Source organism: Telmatherina bonti (assembly GCF_933228915.1).
Source record: "Telmatherina bonti genome assembly, chromosome: 5".
Classification (NCBI taxonomy): Eukaryota; Metazoa; Chordata; class Actinopteri; order Atheriniformes; family Telmatherinidae; genus Telmatherina; species Telmatherina bonti.
In genome coordinates, this window is record NC_136623.1 from 34,158,699 (window position 1) to 34,176,199 (window position 17,501).

General features: G+C 38.4%; 1 protein-coding gene across 1 annotated transcript in view; it reads right to left on the reverse strand.

Annotated features, from left to right (window-relative positions):
- The window catches only part of nipal2 (NIPA like domain containing 2), a 37,125-nt gene extending 22,995 nt beyond the window's left edge, over positions 1–14,130 (reverse strand). Inside the window, exon 1 of the mRNA XM_079241248.1 lies at positions 13,942–14,130. Within this exon, the coding sequence (XP_079097374.1) occupies positions 13,942–14,028 (87 nt within the window). The 5' untranslated portion in view covers positions 14,029–14,130. The remainder of the gene's footprint in view (positions 1–13,941) is intronic.
- Between the last annotated feature and the right edge of the window lie 3,371 nt (positions 14,131–17,501).

Genomic DNA, 17,501 nt, shown 5'->3' on the forward strand with positions numbered 1-17,501 from the left:
TCTCTAATATTGCCAGAAAAAGTCCCTATATTTATTAATAATTGCTTCATTTTTAAACAGCCTGGTAAGAAGGGTCCAAAAGCTTGCTAAATATAGCAAGTTATTAGCAGTGTACCATGTGCAGCAGTGTACCAGGAGTTTGAGCACTGACAAACATTCAGCATCCTTCAATAAAATGCATTCATTTTGTAAAGTTTATTTTTATGTAATTAATCATAATTAATATGTTAAAATCCCACCTCAAAGATTACGTGAAACTACAGATAACATAAATACTCCACATTTAAAGTCCTTTCATGGAGACATGTTTTATGCCATGGACCAACACAGATTTACACATTTCATTGACTGCACGGGTCAACATAGCATTTATGTGTTACACATTAACAGCAGCTGGGAACAATGGAAATAAATCTGTTAATATTATATTTTGTCCCATTACATACAAATATAGTGTAATATACTGGTGTGATGTTGGAAGAACTGCTCCCATCTGTTCATATCTGGCATGTTATTTTGCCAACATGCTCATAGTGACAAACCACATCTAAAGTTCTAAAAAGACTTTCTCACAGGAGTTAAAGGTTTCCAAAGTTAGAGAGGCTTCATCAATGTGTGCAACTAAATTTGATGGCATCTCATCCAACAGCTGTTGGAATATTTGGATCTCCTGCTGCTTTCCTTTCGTTGGAAGCTGGAATTCAGGGCTGAAAATGAAGTCAAGGCTGAGTTCCAGCTGCAGGTCCGAAAACCAGTTGCATTAACTTACTTTTATGCCCTACTTTTTTTATGAGCAATATGAACTAATTACTACTCATAAGCCATTACAGATTTTAGACAGAGTTATATATGATATACATTATGGATACGAGATGTAAATTGACAAGTGCTGAAACATTTATCACTACTTCTCTGAAAGGGGTCAGTGAGGTTGGACTTCTATGTCAGAGCTAGAAAGGTCCCTCTAACTTTCCTGTACATCTGACTGGCAGGAATTCCTATTGAATTTCCGAGCAGGGAATTCAGAAAGTCTGACGCACAAGTTCAAAAGGAACACACCAAAAGAAGTGGAGTGAGCCATGTTGCCAGCAGCATCTATCATGCATCACCAATCCGCAGTAAAACTTCCAGAACATGATTAGATTTCCATTTGCTGCCACCTTTAAAGCTATAGTAGGTCATCTTTTTTACTCTGGGTGAAGTGGTTCCTCGTCCTGATAGTAGTCTATACATTCTGTAATCATGAACAATAAGAAATATAATTAGACCCCTCAGTTTACTGTAAATCTGTAAAAACTCTGACCAATCCAAACGTTCCGACCCAAATGGAGTTGTTCATTTCTTATATTCCGTAAGCTTCTTCTCCCGGCTCCCCTCCTCCCCCTCCAGCAGCGCATACCTGATAGCCACACCCTGCATATAAACAGCGTGTTAGGATGAAAATACAAAGTAGTGAAGAAGAAACTCGGAAGGCGAACATGGCTGAGAAAATGCACGCAAGAAGCAAAACCAGAGAGGGATGAGCCAAGACAGGACGCCATTTTCACAACAGGGCGCCACTCCCCAACATTACCTACCACAGCTTTAAGCAAGGATTCATAATTAATGCTAATGTGATCAAAGGAGAAGTTACTGAAGTACTTTACCCCCCCCCCCCCCCCACGTCCTTTGAAAGTGCCCAAATTAAATTAAATTTCAGCTACTACACATACTGGTGGCTGCGGGTGGGCCACAGCTGAGGGTGGCATCTATCTGAATGATAAAAATTCAAAGATGGAACCAAATTACTGTAGGAGTAACAGCAGCCAAGAACAGCTGCATCCTTTCAAAGAATATCATGAGAGTAAAAGAGGTTGGAAGCAAGCGGTGTATACAGTGATGCAGGTAAAAAAAACAACTAGATAAGAGGGAGAGCAGGGGAATACAGAGGAGGAGGAGAGGGAGAAGGGCACAGCAAAGGTTTAAACAGACCAGCCCAGCATGACTAGATTAAAAAATGAAGAGATGAGGGAATGTGAATGTTCAGCTTCACTGGTCTATTCTTCCAGATAAGACAGGCAGGAGGTTATTGGCAGTATGACACTGCTGACAATAAGATAGCTGTGCTGTCAGAGGACAATATGTGAATGAAGCATGCAGGAATTTTTCTGGTCTCTAAATACTGATCACTACCTGCACAACTGGAGGTTGTCCAACACTTTGTCAGAACGTATCATTATAAAACACGTTCTAAAGTATGAAATTCCTCCAAAACACTGAGGAGGAGGAGCTGTCGCCTCACTCGTTAGATAAAAAACACAATGGCTATTGTCTAGCCAAGTTAAATCGAATGACCCTGCACTCTCTCTGCCAGCCAGGGAAAATACAGTGAGTGCTTCAAGTGCACACAGGAGAGTTGGGTAAAATGATGGGAGTTTAATAGACAATTTGTGACAATTTAATAGAAAAGCTTTTAATGAGATCAGGGGTATAACAAGGCCTTGTGTTCAAGTGCGCCTCTTCTCAAAGGCAAAATGACACTGGGGCTGTAGGAGAACAAATCTAAGAAAGTAAGGAAGACTGGAAGATTTCAAAGGTCTCTACACCTTCCTTTAGCTTTATAAGAGAACATTACGTCTGTAGATTTGGTCTCATCCCAATATGGAATTAGAAATAACTTTGTTTTCTTTATTTTGGCTCCTGGTTCAGTTCTTAGGAGACATAGCATCTTCTTTCATTGTTATGCAGATGACTGCCAGATTTGTCTTCCTCTAAAAGGAAAGAATGACTTTCTGTGAACTTTCTGTGAACTGTGAACTCCTAAACAGAGGAGGTGGTGTTTGGATCTGGTTCTGCTGGTGTTCTCCCTGTAGTTCTAATCTGATTTTACACACCACAGATTGTAAACCTGGGTTTTAAAATGAATTCAGATTTAATCCTTTCATGCACAAATTAAAAAAAAACAATGCAACATTATTTTTAAAATACAGTATTTCATCTCTACAGGTATATGCAATGATACTTTTTTTTTTTGCTTATTAGTGATATTTAGAATTTATCATGATTTATTTTCATGTATTATTTAAAATAATATACAATCATAATTATATTATGTAAATATTTGAGAAAATATAGCTGTATAATTTTCTTTTCCTATTTACCTATTTATTACATTATGTTCAATTATATCATATAGTTATTTATTCTCCGGAGAGGAGAAACGTATTGGATGACTCACTAACATCCCCTGAAGTGGTTCATTTACAAAAATACCATCCTGATTCAGAATAAGCAAGAAAAAAGTTTGTAAATAGGTGTTATGGCCACTCTGAGTGAAAGGGTTAAAGCTTGAAAGCCACATTCGGTTAGGAGTTAAGTAAAGTCTCTTTTACTTGTGGCAGCTGGTCAAAGTGCTGCACTTTCTATCACGGCAGCATGTTGAAGCAGTAATTCATGCCTTTGTGACCACCTGGCTGGATTACTGCAAAGCACTTTATTTTAGGGTGACTCAGTCATCTATGTCTCAAATGCAGGTTGTAGAAAACGCAGCTGCACATCTTTTAACACGCACACACAAGTATGAGCACATCTCTTCAGTGGCTGCTTGTGCACTTGAGGATTCATTTAAAATTGCTGTTATTTACTTTAAGTGTATGAATGGTGCTGCCTCGTTGCACCTCCTCGGTCTCAGGTTGGCTGACCGACTCTTCCTCGGTGTGCCAAAGACTAAACGGAAGCTCAAACGGGAGTGGGCCTTTGCAGTGGCAGCACCGAACGTGTGGAATAAGTTGCCTTTATGTATTAGACAGGCCTCCACCATATCTGTTTTAAATCTCTACTTTAAAATGTGTGCCTTTTGCACACAATGACTGCTTGAGGTCTGATAGATTTTATTTGATTTGAATTATTTTATTTAGTTTAACTGTCCTTTTACATGCTATTTATTTTTAATTAGTTACATTCTGCATTTTGTGGCACTTTAGTCAACACTGTTGTTTTGAAAGTGCATAATAAATAAAGTTGCATTCCATTCTATTTTAATGTGTGAAAAGAGAGAACAAGGCCGACGTGAAGAAGAAAACTTCATTGTGAGCATAGACTGTACATAAAAAGGTGGACGGAGCCTCGGTGACGTCACCCGTAGGTTTCTGAAGAGCTGAATTGAAACTTGGTGGGCGGTTCCTACCAAATACAAATATGGGCAAAGAGGTGGAGCTGAGAGGGGGGCTGTGAGCATCATGGCGGATGATTGATATCGAGCGAACTCCGAGCTGCCTGTCCCTAAGAACTAACTGAGCTAACCTGGCGATAACTGGACATAACAGGAGCTAACCGGCTAACGGAGGTAAGCGGGCTAAAGCGAAGTCACGTTGTTAACTGGCGGTTGTAAACCGCGGTTGTTCTACGTTCTTCTGACTTGAAGCGGGAGATCGGGTACCTGTCAATCAAAAGGACACGCCCCTAAACATGCCAAACTTTGAGATTAAATCCCTTTTAAACGGGCGAGTTAGAAAAAAATTCACTCCCCTCACAGTTGTCATGAAGGTAAACCTGACCTATTAAACCTAAAATAGATTTTTGGACCAGGCTGTAAACATGTTTATTTCTGCTGTGAAGTTGATCTTTTTAACATGGGAGTCTATGGGGATTTGCTCTGTTTTGGAGCCCCTAGTGGATGAAGGGGGAACTGCAGTTTTATGCACTTCCACATAGGCTTCACTTTTAACCACTGAAGGTTGCCGCTTGGTCTAATATTTTGACCAGTACTGTAGATTAAAAACACAAAACGAAGGAAAAGAAACCATTTTAAAATAATCGAAGTTTACTTGTTTAAATCAAGGTCAGCATTTAGAAAACAACTGTTTATTTCACCTTTTATTTTCCAATGTGCATATTATCTCAGTGTCATTGCATGTTTCCCCCATGTGCACAAACACAGCTGGAGGTTTTTGGAGCCTCAGACAACAGATCGACCTTCAACATATCAGGAGCATCAGTGAAAATCTGTCTGTGTACTGGTGTGTACTGATGCTGCACAAAATTAGGAAAACAAACAAACGTATGTGATAACACTGTTGAAAGTTGTGATAACGATATGATTCGCGATTTTAAAAAAATTTGACGTGCCTTTGTTGTCTTATACAGAGTTCAACTTGGAAAATCCTTCTGCCTGTTAAATTTTATAGCTTTTCCTTCTTAGTTGCATTGTTTTATGCTTGATTTTATGAAGTCTTTGCAATACACCCATAAAATGGTCCCAAACTTCCAACATATCATTCATTTTACCCAAGAGTTCTTTAGTCCCTCAAACATAACTACTCTCACTTAGTGTGCTCTACTGCTGCAGCATCGACACAAAAAAGGCATGTAGGACAGTAAAAGTCTATTTAAATTACTCATTACCACACAGAGCATGAATGCTCAGCAGTGTTTTCCTAACATATGCAAATATAGGGACTATATAGGCAGTTTATGCATATCCCAAGGGCTAATATTGTGATGAAAATACAGTTTTTTTAATATTTATTATGAAACCGTGGTGTGAACATCTGGTCACAATTGTCAAATTTTGTAGCTGCCCACTCAGTCTGTTGGTGAGTATTCATCAACCAATATTCACTCTGATTGGCTCATCAGTGTGGTGAATGGGTGCATGAGAAGGAGGAACAGTATTTGGCAGGTCAGTGATGACAAAAAGCTAACTTGATAAACTGCACAATTTTTTCTCATTTATTCACATCTCTCCAAAGCAACACACAAAAATACAGACACTTAACACAATGAGCATCTTCCTGTGCAGGTGCAGACTGATCGTCTTGGGTCACACTAAGGGTGCACTCACATCAGGAGAGTCCTCTAGACTCGGTCTGATTAGGGACTCGGCTCAGTTGAAGGGGGGTGTATCCATTTAGACTGAGATTGTGTTCACGGTGCACTTTGGTCAAACGAGCCAAACTTTTACAATAATATATCCCCATTCCCACCAAAGGTGGCGCTGCACTAGTACTTAACATAAGAACAAGACAGGATGATTGCATACCTGTTCATTATCACTCCATCAAACTCTGCAGCTTAAATCCCAGTTTCTCCAGTCACTCTGTTACATCCACTCTTCATGTAGCATTAAAACCTCTCTGGTTGCTTGTATTTGGGTCTTTGCCTCCTGTTACAGTATTGTTATGTCAAATAAATCCTTTTGTTCTCATAGACTTAGACTCAAGTCCTTCCTCTGAAGAGTCGTGATGCTTTTACCTTGAAACCACTGAAGGAAGTTTCAGAATATCACCTCGATCACAAATATTCCTCATATGGAGTCTGTAGAAGTAAACTGAGAGGAAGAGCGTCCAGTTATCAGACTCGTCTCTGTGGAAGCAGCTCTGTTTGGGTTCAGGAAGCAGACACCCCGTCTTCTTTTTAAGCTAGAGCTGGCCATTCCTTTAGATATGCTTGTATTGGGGGGATATCACACTGAGAACTTCCTTCTAATATTTTCTCTGTATGTTGTATGTTTATCTTTTTTCTGGCTCTGTTCTATCATCCTTGTTGACTTCTCTGTCCTGTCCTGTCCTCTCCACCCCAACAGGAAATGGGTTGAACTACATGATCACTCTTCCAGAGACTGGTTCAGGTTGTGGGTTTTTGCCCACTTGTACAGCTCAGAACAGGGAGTCAATTGAAGGCAAGGTTTGATGCAATCCTTTGGTTTCTTTAGCCAAGCTAATTAACTACTTAACTAATTAGCACATGAGAACAGAGTCATATACTGGATTAATGCAAATTATTAAATGGTGTTTTAGTTGGATTATAAATGGACTACAGTCAATCCGTGCGTTTACACAGGAGTTTTAATCCCTCTTTAATTCCGAATAAAATTTAATTCCTCTTTAAATGATGAAAAACAACCATGTAAACACTTAATTCCTAATGCAAATTTTTATTCGGAATTAAACTTAATTTGGACGTAAGTGGATGGTTTATTTGCATTTTAATTCCGATCTGTTTAATTCCTCTGTCATGTAAACCTTAATTCCGCTCTAAATTAATTCCGGTCGTTCTGAGCATGCTCGTTACCTTGTCCTGTCCCGATGACGCGCGTTGTTTTGCCTCCCGTGTTCGGTGGTCTATCTTTCTTCTCCTTCTCAGCTGCTGCAGAAAGTGAAGTAGTATGCTGGTGTTGAGCTGCTACTTCACATTTATGATGAAAATAGCGGTGAAACTGGAACTTATTATGTAGTTTTTACAAGTTACGACTGAAAAGACGAGAAGCAGGGAGCCAACTTTGTTTATTTCCGGTATACGTCATACGTCACGTGCACCCTCTGTCCAATCAGAACCCTTCCCAACCCGCCACTCTAAAGAGGAATTAAGTAAGGACGTTTCATGTAAACGTTCATTTGGAATTATTATTTTCATGTAAACTCGTAGGACAATATGTTAATAATTCAGAATTAATAATTCTGAATTAAAAAAACATCATGTAACCATAGCCATTAAGTGCTATGCAGATAAGGCTGAACTGAAGTGTCGAACATCTGTGACAGCTACAGGATGAGTTGCACGTTTGGGCAAATTTAATGGGAAAGTGTGTTTAAACTTTTGACTGGCAGTATATATGTAAGTCCAAATGCTGCAATAACACCTTTTGAAAAATGATTACGGTATGATAATCAAACACATTAAACCAGACTTTATTGCCTGCTTACGTGGATAAGTGAAAAAGCAAAGAGACTTTAGTGCTTTCCATAAAACCCGACATTACTCCACTTATCTGCTGATCAAACTACATCATTCAGCCCAACATACAACAATAGAAAGTAAAATCTTCCCCTTTCCAGCACAAAACTGCTTCTCATCTCCTCGCCAGCCTGATAAAGAATTTAAGCCTGGTGGATTTACGGATGATTTGAAATTCAAAAGCACCTCATGTGTTTTTCCTCTGCATCCACCCTCTTTTCTCCTTCACTTCCACTTTCACTTTGGCACCAAGTCCGATGAGCCCAGTGACCTGGAACATGAGATGTACCATGCCAGAGCCCAACAGGATTTAGATTTCAGCTTGTGTGTTTGTCTATGTGTGTGATGATTGGGCTTTGCAAGAGATAAACAAGATTTGGGAGAAGGAGGAGGAAGAAGAGGAGGTGGTTGAATGCAGATGGGGAGATTACTGATGAGATTCCTCTGGGATGATATCAAATCAAGATAAGAAGTATGTGTGTGTGTGTGTGTGTGTGTGTGTGTAGTGATGGACCTGAATGCTACAGACAGATAAACAGACTCAGGTGGGATGGCTTTGACTCTGGTAATTTATGATGAGACAGACAGCGTCATCCATCAGACCAGATGTTTTCTGTTCACTAAACCAAGATCAATAACCTTGTCAAGCTTTGCAGGAGAGTGCAAGTGGCCTTTTGCTCTGCTGCGACTGAGCCCACGAGGAGCCTTCTTCTCCAACACCGAATGTGGCCGGAGGGCAGAATGAGGTGTTTGACTGAGAGTGTGTGTGACAAAACTGTGTTAAGGTAGAAAATGTACTGCATGCGGATAGTTCACTCAGAAAAATGACAACCTGAAGTGCGAGAACAGATTCATCTCACCTTTTATTGGATTCATTCACATCAGATTGAGTGCACCAGTGAGTGAATCAAACTAATAACAGAGAAATATTCTTTTCTTTGTTTGTTGTTTGCAAGAGGAGAGAACGCATACTAATGCAGAATGAGGGGGTGTCACAGCAGGAGTCAAGCACCTCATTCAGATAGCAGAGGCTTAATGCTCTACCCACCGAGGGAGACAAATTCACCAGAGAGAGTGTGAAAGAGAAAGGAAGCTGGAGAGACAGATGAAGGGAGAGTTTTCCTGTCACAGGAAGAGCAAACAAAGCCGCCAAGGCGGGTACACTGGGAGTGCCTTTGGCTTGTTAGATTACTTAGCAAACATTACACACACACTACCCACAGAAAGCAAGAAACTGCACACCACACAGTTCCTTATGCTTAAGGTGTGTCTGTTTCATGGCAGACACAGCAAGGAAATGTTTCAACACTAACTTTTTTTGTTTGAAATAAATAGAAATTTTGAGATGGTACAATAAAGACATTTTCCATTTCATGCTGTACCATTTATACCCAGTTCCAGGTTACATTGCATATTTCTCATTTAAAAACCAGATAGAGTTTAGGAATTTGTGAGGAGTCAACCAAATAATCAACAGGGTGACAGTAGAAGAAGTTTGTATTGGATTGATTCTGAGATCATGGCAGGAAAAACTGGAAAAGCACTTGAAGAGCACAAATCTCCACCCAGCAGCTCATTTCCACCTACTTCAGTGGTGCCCAGCTCTGGTCCTAGAGGGCCACAATCCTGCATGTTTTCCAGGTATCCCAGCTCCAAAAGCTTAAAATAATGAAAACCTCATAAGCTGTTGGGTCCATTTAATGAGTGTAAGGTGTGTGGAATTAGAGATACATCAGAAACCTGCAGGATAGCGGCCCTTGAGGACAGACTTTAGACACCCCTGACCCATGTGGTGAAGGATCCACTTACATATTCCTGTGTCCACAGTTCCTTCCAGATTACTCCCAAAATTTAATGGAACCTCAGTTAGAGCAGGACCCAGAAAAGATCTCAGAAAAAAAATTACAATAATTGACTCAGTGGTAAAGTTGCGAACAAACAGACAAATAACACAGGAACCAACATAATCTTCCAGACAGAGGTAAAAAAAAGTTTAAGTGGAAGTAACATGAGAACAAATTATACACAATTAAAGACTTTGCAGTCAATTCTGGTTCATCTATTAAAGTAAAAAAAAAAATTTTTTTAAATCATGTTCATACATGGACATGATTCAGAAACACTGCAGTCTTTTCTGGGCTAAAGATCATTTAAAATGAACCAAAACAAAGAGGAAAACTGCACTGTGGTCCAAGACGCTGAAATGTGAAAGTTATGCATCTAGACAAAACAGGAGAGGAACCATCTGGCTTGTTCATCGCACTCGGTTTGTCTACGGAAATTACAACTGTCAAAACTGGAAGGTCTCCATCAAGACCGAAAAATATAGATTTAGAGCAACATCTGCAACTATATTTTGTCAGAGAAGGTTTTGCACATTTCAGCAAGACGATGCCAAATAAAATGCTACAGATATACAAACAAATGCTGAACATGCCTGTCTGCAGTCCAGACTTTCTACCAACAGACAATACTTGTAAAGCAGTGTCACGAGTTCTGCAGATTTCCAATGCATCCCTGCTTTAACATACCTGACTCAAATTAAACGGATCCAACAGCCAATGAAGTTCTGCACAATGACTCATTAATCTGAGTCAGGTGTGTTGGAGCAGGAATACACTGAAAAGCTGCAGGACTGCTGCCCTGGTGGAACCACGTTGAATAGTCCTGATGTAGAGCAACACTGAACAAAGAAGAATCAGAACTGTTGAGCAGCAGAGTCCTCTAAGAGACGACAATGGACCAATAATCATCACCAAAAAGTCCAGCAATTAATCTTCTCAGCTCTCAAAGGCTTGTTAAAAAAAAAGATGGTGTGTCACACAAAATAAACTATTTTTAGACATGCTGCTGCTATCTAATTCAAATTAGGATAATATTTTTCAAATCTCTCATCTATTGTGAATAAAATCTGGGTTCAAATGATTTTTTTTTTTTTTTTTTTAAATCGACATAAATATACATGTTTGGACATATAAACAAATCCATGAAGACATAAAAAAATAGGTTTCCGTGTCATTTTAGCCGCACTTAAAGGTCACAATGACACATCTCCCACAACTGCAAGTTTAAATATCACCATAAAAGAAAAGTTAGAAACTGTGTTAAGATGCTCAGCATTAATCATGACAACTGTCAGCTTTTGTTCTCTACTGTCTGCGTAAAATTAGTTTAGCATGTAATAAACCACAGTGCTGCCATAATATATAATGCTGTTTTTTCCCCTCAATAACGCCTCTCACCATGAAGAACAAAAGTTTGCTCAAGACATTTATCAACAAAGATTCTAGTTAAGTACTGGAGAGAGAGAAAAACTCTCCAGAATAAACTAAAATCCTCACACATTATGAACGCCGGAGCTTTATGCAACCACTAAACTATGCATGGTGGTTGCATAAAGATAGTCTGAGTATGAGGGCTGATGAGAGGACGGACAGCACTGATTCCTCTCGTCACTCGGACACTGACTAACAATCAAAAGGACAGACAGACAAACAGACAGCATGGCCCATTGTGCCCAGTAACAATGGAGATCTGTCCCTGTGTGGGATCGGCTGATCTCTTCACTTCACTGCTCAGAGGTGGTGAAGCAGCAGAAGGATGGGACAGCGACGGTCAAACACAACACAAATGGAGATGCAATAACGAAATAAATAACCCCTGGTTTATGCCTTTTGTTTGCATTATAAGCGTCACATGACACATTTAAATCTTGGCCATTAAGAGAAAACATGCGCAGTTTAAAAACAGTGAATTGTTTCCATGAGACTGAGACTAGACCTGTCATGGTAACAAATTTTGCCATGCGATTAATTGTCTCAGAAATGATTGCGATAGACGATATTATTGTGCTAAGTGATTATTGTTGTCATTTTGAGACCATTTTCAACTAAAATAACAACAATGCTATAATTATGCAAGTACACCCTTTCAAAGATCAACATACTTAAAGTTGTGGAAATGCCGTTTGTAACGTGCATGTTCATCCAGGTAGTTCATACTGGCTGTGAAATGTTTGCAACATTTTTCAAAATGTCACTTTTTTAACAATATGAAAGGCAGCATTGCTTTACCAACCACGCTGTCTGAGTATACACTTTGTTGCGCTGTCTTCTTTGTATTTAATCTGTCGGTTTAACACCCCGGTGATCAGTCGGGAAGATGCAGCTAGCCTGTTAAGGTCTTTTTTCCCAGCTGGGATAAAACTGATGTTGATGATTGGTTTTTAAGTGCAGTGGAAGCTTGTTGTATTGCCGTGTTTACTCAATATTGTCTTAAAACAAATGCAGCAAAGAAAGAAAAGAAAGACAAATGAAAATTATTGTGCCCGGCAAACTTATTGCGCACATTTGCAATTAATTACCTTTTTTATTTGCGACAGGCCTATAAGACAACATTTAACTTGCATCAACATGCCGACTACGGCGTTGATCAAGTTCAAAATACTGAGCTAATAACAAGGAAAGATTATAGCCAGAAGGATAAACAACATCCTCAGAAACGTGGATGGATAAGGCTACAAAGCAGGAGGGAAAATGGATCATTAAACTCAAATATTTGCCAAAATGTGCAAATGCTTGTTAAAATTCCACAAATCTTGCATGTTGAATGTAAGATAGATTTTTGCTTGAATATCAAACTTTGCAAACATATAAATTATAAATTTAACCATGTAAGCAAGTTGGGACTGAAGTATTTCTGTAAACTTCACCCCTTATTGGACATGAAAATAAATAAAAAATAACATGGTTTATCCTCAGTGAAATATCAAAGTTCAGATGAAAAAACTGTCCATACATCACTAAAATGTTTCTACAGGGAACCAACAACAAAAAAACTTAAAAAGTTTGGCTTTAATCTGTGATATCAGCAATTACAGCCACACATTTCATAACTCTGTTAAAGAGGGAGACAGACAGATATTGTCTCCTGGTTGTTGGGATGTTCTCTGGGATGGTGGGTAGCTGGGACCATTAGCCAGCTGCTCAGAACATGTACAGTAGATCTATTCTCTTACAAACCACCCATGGGCCATTACTCATTACTCACGCCTCTTATTCCTCCTCTGCTACCCTTTCTGTTGTCCCTCCGACCCCCAATGCTAATGTCACATGGAGGGAACACGACATAAGGAAAAAACTCTCACAGGAGAAAATGCATCTGAAGGAGTAGGAGGGCTGGCAAACACACAGCAGGACATTTACAAGAGCACATTATCAAACACACATCCTGCATATTTGACTTAATGGACAGCTTCACTGAGCCAACTTGGGAAGTTTCGAAAGAAGCAGAAAGCTTTTCAACGCCACGTTTATTCATGATCAATTTGAAAAAAAAAGCTGAGACAGGTGCCAAAAGCAATAGATCTCTGCTCTATCTGGCTTCACGCTCCACAAAAGTGCTCATTACACAAAGAGCTTCACACACACACCGCTTATACTTTTAGCAAAGGATTTTTTTAAAGACTAACTTGATCTCCTCCTTATATTAGTGTATAACTTCCTTCTCTTGAGGGAAGTTCCCGACAAGAAATCAAACCTTTAACCTTCTGGTTGCTGCACACATGTCAAACAGCAGAGGCATTTTATGTCATATACTGTTTTGTACTGTTTTTTAAAAAAAAAAAAAAAAAAAAAAAAAAAAAAAAAAATAATAATAATAATAATAATAATAATTAAAAAAAAAAAGTAAGTAGGCAATGTGTAAAAATCTTGTTTTTTTTAATCATTCATAAATAGAAGGAAAAAAAGTTGGTTTTTTTTTTTTGTTTTTTTTTAAACAAACTACACTCCTTTCTCCCCAAATATTTATGGGGAATTAGCCTTTAAAGCCTTTTCTGGGTCTTTCGCCTTTTCTTTTCTTGTAAAAGAAGCAGTACAATGTGTGTATGTGACAGAGAGTGAAAGGGGGACACGTTGAGCTTTTTATTTTCTATTCTACTTGTTTTCCACTTTTCCTTGTTTTTTTCCCCCGTAAAATAGTAATTTATAATAGTATGTGTTCCCCTTATTTGTTATCATTTTTATATTGTGCAAATGTCTCCTGCATGTCCTACGTCCACACCTCATGTGATCTAAGAACTTTAATCTAAGACAGTCAAACTTTCTGAAAACACATTAAGACTAGATTATTTACATAATAATCTATAATAAGTGAATTAATGAATCACTGTTCTTGTATTCGCCACATGATTTCTTCACGTCCCTGCTGAAAGTTAAACAAACTCACCTGGAGCGGATTTTCCAGGATCTCGCTTCGGTGAGGCTGAGCGGACCCTGAAGGAGCCGTCGCGTTAAAATCACTTCTATTCTCCATGTTTTCCTGTCATTTAACAAGGAAATGTTGCTAAAGCCCACTATTCTCACATCTTCATCCGCTTTTTATCTCCTCATCCCATCCCAAGCATCCCACGTTCCCGTCTCTTCAGTGGAAACTGAGGCAAAAGTTCCTCATTGTTGTGAACAGGAACAGGAGTTTGTGATAGCTTCAGGGGCGGCTGGGAAACGGAACTTTCATTGAGTTAAGTTGTGACGTTTTATATAAGAATATAAAACATTATAGACCAGGTTGTGTTCTGATTTTTGGGACAAGTATAATCATAGTAATCTTTTTTTTTTTTTTTTGTGGAAGTAACACGACAGTTAACTAAAATCCCAGTTCAGAGCTACATCGCAACGATGCTCACTTGAACGCGTCGCCAACAGGTGCGATGCTGGGTGTCGCTTATGCAAACTGGTGGATACTTCTCTTATTTATTGATAAGATCTTTTTTAATTGAACAGGTTGAAGTAGAAGCTGGGATGACTTGGAAAATCCAGAGTCCAAACACAAACGGACTGCTTGATGTGGTTCCTGCCTGTAATTTCTCTTTCAAGGTCGGGTGGAGCAGCCCCACAGTGGGAAGATTTATGGAGCTGGGGTTGATGTGGAAAGTGAATTTCATTTTCTGCTTGGCAGAGGTGTTGAACCCCCTGGGTTTTGATACAGTGCTTGGTGTAGGCTTTATAGGAAACGATGAAAATTTGACAAAAACAAACAACAGAGATTTTCTCTTCAGTTTTTCTCTGGGCTTTTAAATCAGTACTTTTAAAGGCAAAAATAAATAAATATCGTCTGCTATTACAGGGCATGTTCAGGAAAGCAGAGAAATCTGTGAGATTTGCAGATGAGCCCTGGTAATGTTCTTATTATACACAACAGGTGTGCCATTGTGCATACATTTATTTATATATTTCCTTTTTTAAAAAAATCAGGGTGCAAATAGGACAAAAAAAAGAAAGAAAAATGGGAAACAAATGAAGATAAACACGAGGCCGGCTACATCAGGCGATAATATCTGATCTCCATTTAGAATGGGTCCGGCTGTGGGTACATCCTGGTCAAAGGGATGAGCTGGAATACATTGTTGTCTGGTCTTTTATAGGATATCATTGATCAGAAATCTTTTATGTGAATAGAAGAATGATGAATGCATGTTTGTTCTGCTCTGTGTTGAATTTTCAGAATGAAAATGTAATCTTCCAGATGGAAACAGCTGCTACCTCTCAAACATACATGCTTTGTCCTGACACATATACTTAAATAAGCAACATTCATAAGACATATTCACAATCAGTATATTGGAAATGGTTGGAATCAGTTGTCTGATAATGGTGCACTGCAAAACACAAAGCTTCCCACAGGAGTCAAGCAACTTTATGTCTTTTTGGTCATTTTGCATTCTTTTATGTTGTTTGTTTCTTTACAGAAACTCTTTAAAGGTGGAGTATGTAAGATTTTCAATATTTTCTAAATAAATTAACTAATAAAATAACTACAATCATAATTAGAAAGTTTTTTGAACATGTAGGTTCCAGTCTGTCCATATTTGATGTGTTATTAAATTACAAGTTTAATTAATAACGAATGACAAAAAGCACATTTTTTTTTACTGGTAGGCAAACATTTAAGAATTAAGGGTCTGTCATTAATTAAACTTGTAATTTAACAACACATCAAATATGGACAGACTGGAACCTACATGTTCAAAAAAAATTATCCAATTATGATTGTAATTACTTTTTAGTTAATTTTTTTTTTAAATATTGAAAATCTTACATACTCCACCTTTAATGTTACAAAATTGTATGATAGAGTTTTATCCAGAAAAGTTAAGTGTCAGCAAAGTCCAGTGCCCAAAATTTGAGTGTGAAAATGTTGTTTATTTGAAATCCTGAACATTAATCATGTTTCTTTAGAGAGAAAAAGTAAAAAAGGAAGTCAGGAGAAAAAGGGTGAAAATTCAGCTCTTTAGCAAAACATTTGAATATTAAGCACACAGCAGATCCGCTCCCGCCTCACTGTCAAAAGTAGATGAAACTGCAGTGCAGAAATAAATTTCTAGCAATTGTATGTATTTGAAGGTTATTTTCCTTTGTGTGCAAACCTTTACCATTTGCACAAGATGTCAATTTTTTTTTTCCAATTACTGTCACGGAGATGTCTGTTTTTGCAGATAAGTGTCAAATGAAAGGAGAAACCAGCATAACGTGGATGATTGCCAGGGCATCAAGGTGCCCTGACTCCACTGGTCTCCGCAGGTAAAATGCTTCTCTTATGGAGTTTTGGTGATGGTGGGTGAACGGTGCTAACATGGCTAACTAAACATTTCATTGTTTTTCCAAAAGCTTTGGATCTGGCCAATGTTTTTGTCATTGTTACGGTTATTAAATTATTCAGTTTCCTGGGCCCACTGGATGGGACCAGTCATTGTAAGAGAGACTGCTCTCTTGTTGTTTCATAATGGAGTAAAGGTGATCGCTCACAGCAGTGTGCTGCTGTTGTTAACTGATTCACTGTTTTTAGTTGTAAATACAAATCAACAATGCTGTTACTGTCCAGTTTAATAAAAACTTGCATCTAAAAAAGGTACCATTTTAAACACAACTTGTCATTTCTGTCCCCATTTTATCTGTGTTGTGGGAAACAACAGTACAGATTATTCTGTGTTTTTGGCCTGCTTCGTCTCTGCCAGTATGGCCCTGGCATGCAGGAGTTGGTATTCAGGAGTTGTAAATGTCTTTTAGGATTAACCATGAGCAAAGGCTGTACCTGGAAAAAAAAAAAACATGTTGCCTCTAGCTACTTAGTTTCTCCCCATAGATGATCCAATGACAGGGCATGCAGGAAAGAGGCACTGGTTTAATGAGGGTAAATAAAAATGCTGCACAGGTAGAATAATTAAAAAATCACAAGCCTGGACAACCAAAACTAATAGACTGATTCAAACAAGGGACACAAAAAGGACACTGGGGAAATGATGACAATGATCAGGTTGAGAACAAATTAAACTGAGGGCTATAAAACACAGAGATAAACTAACTAAACAGGAAACATGAAATGAGCAAATAAAAAGAGGCGTGTAAAGAACAGGATGTAAAACACAATGAAGTGAGCTTTCAAAATAAAAGATAATCAAGACTTCAAGACTAGATCCAAAGACCAGACTAAAACGGTAAATAAACAGGAATAAAATATAAAAAAAAACAAAACAGAAAATCAAAACAACTGAAGAACAGACCGAAACGCACAAACAAACAAACAAACAAACAAAAACCCAATGAAAACATCCCACAGACCATTACACATCGTGATTAAGGTGGACGGATTTCATGTTTCCTAGTTAAATATATTCACCTGGAATTTTACCAGCTCTGCTTTGGTCCTCATTGTTTCTTAATTCTGTGTTTTGTTTATTAGCATTGCTGCTATACTTAAAGCACAAATCTGCATGTTTTTACAATTAACAG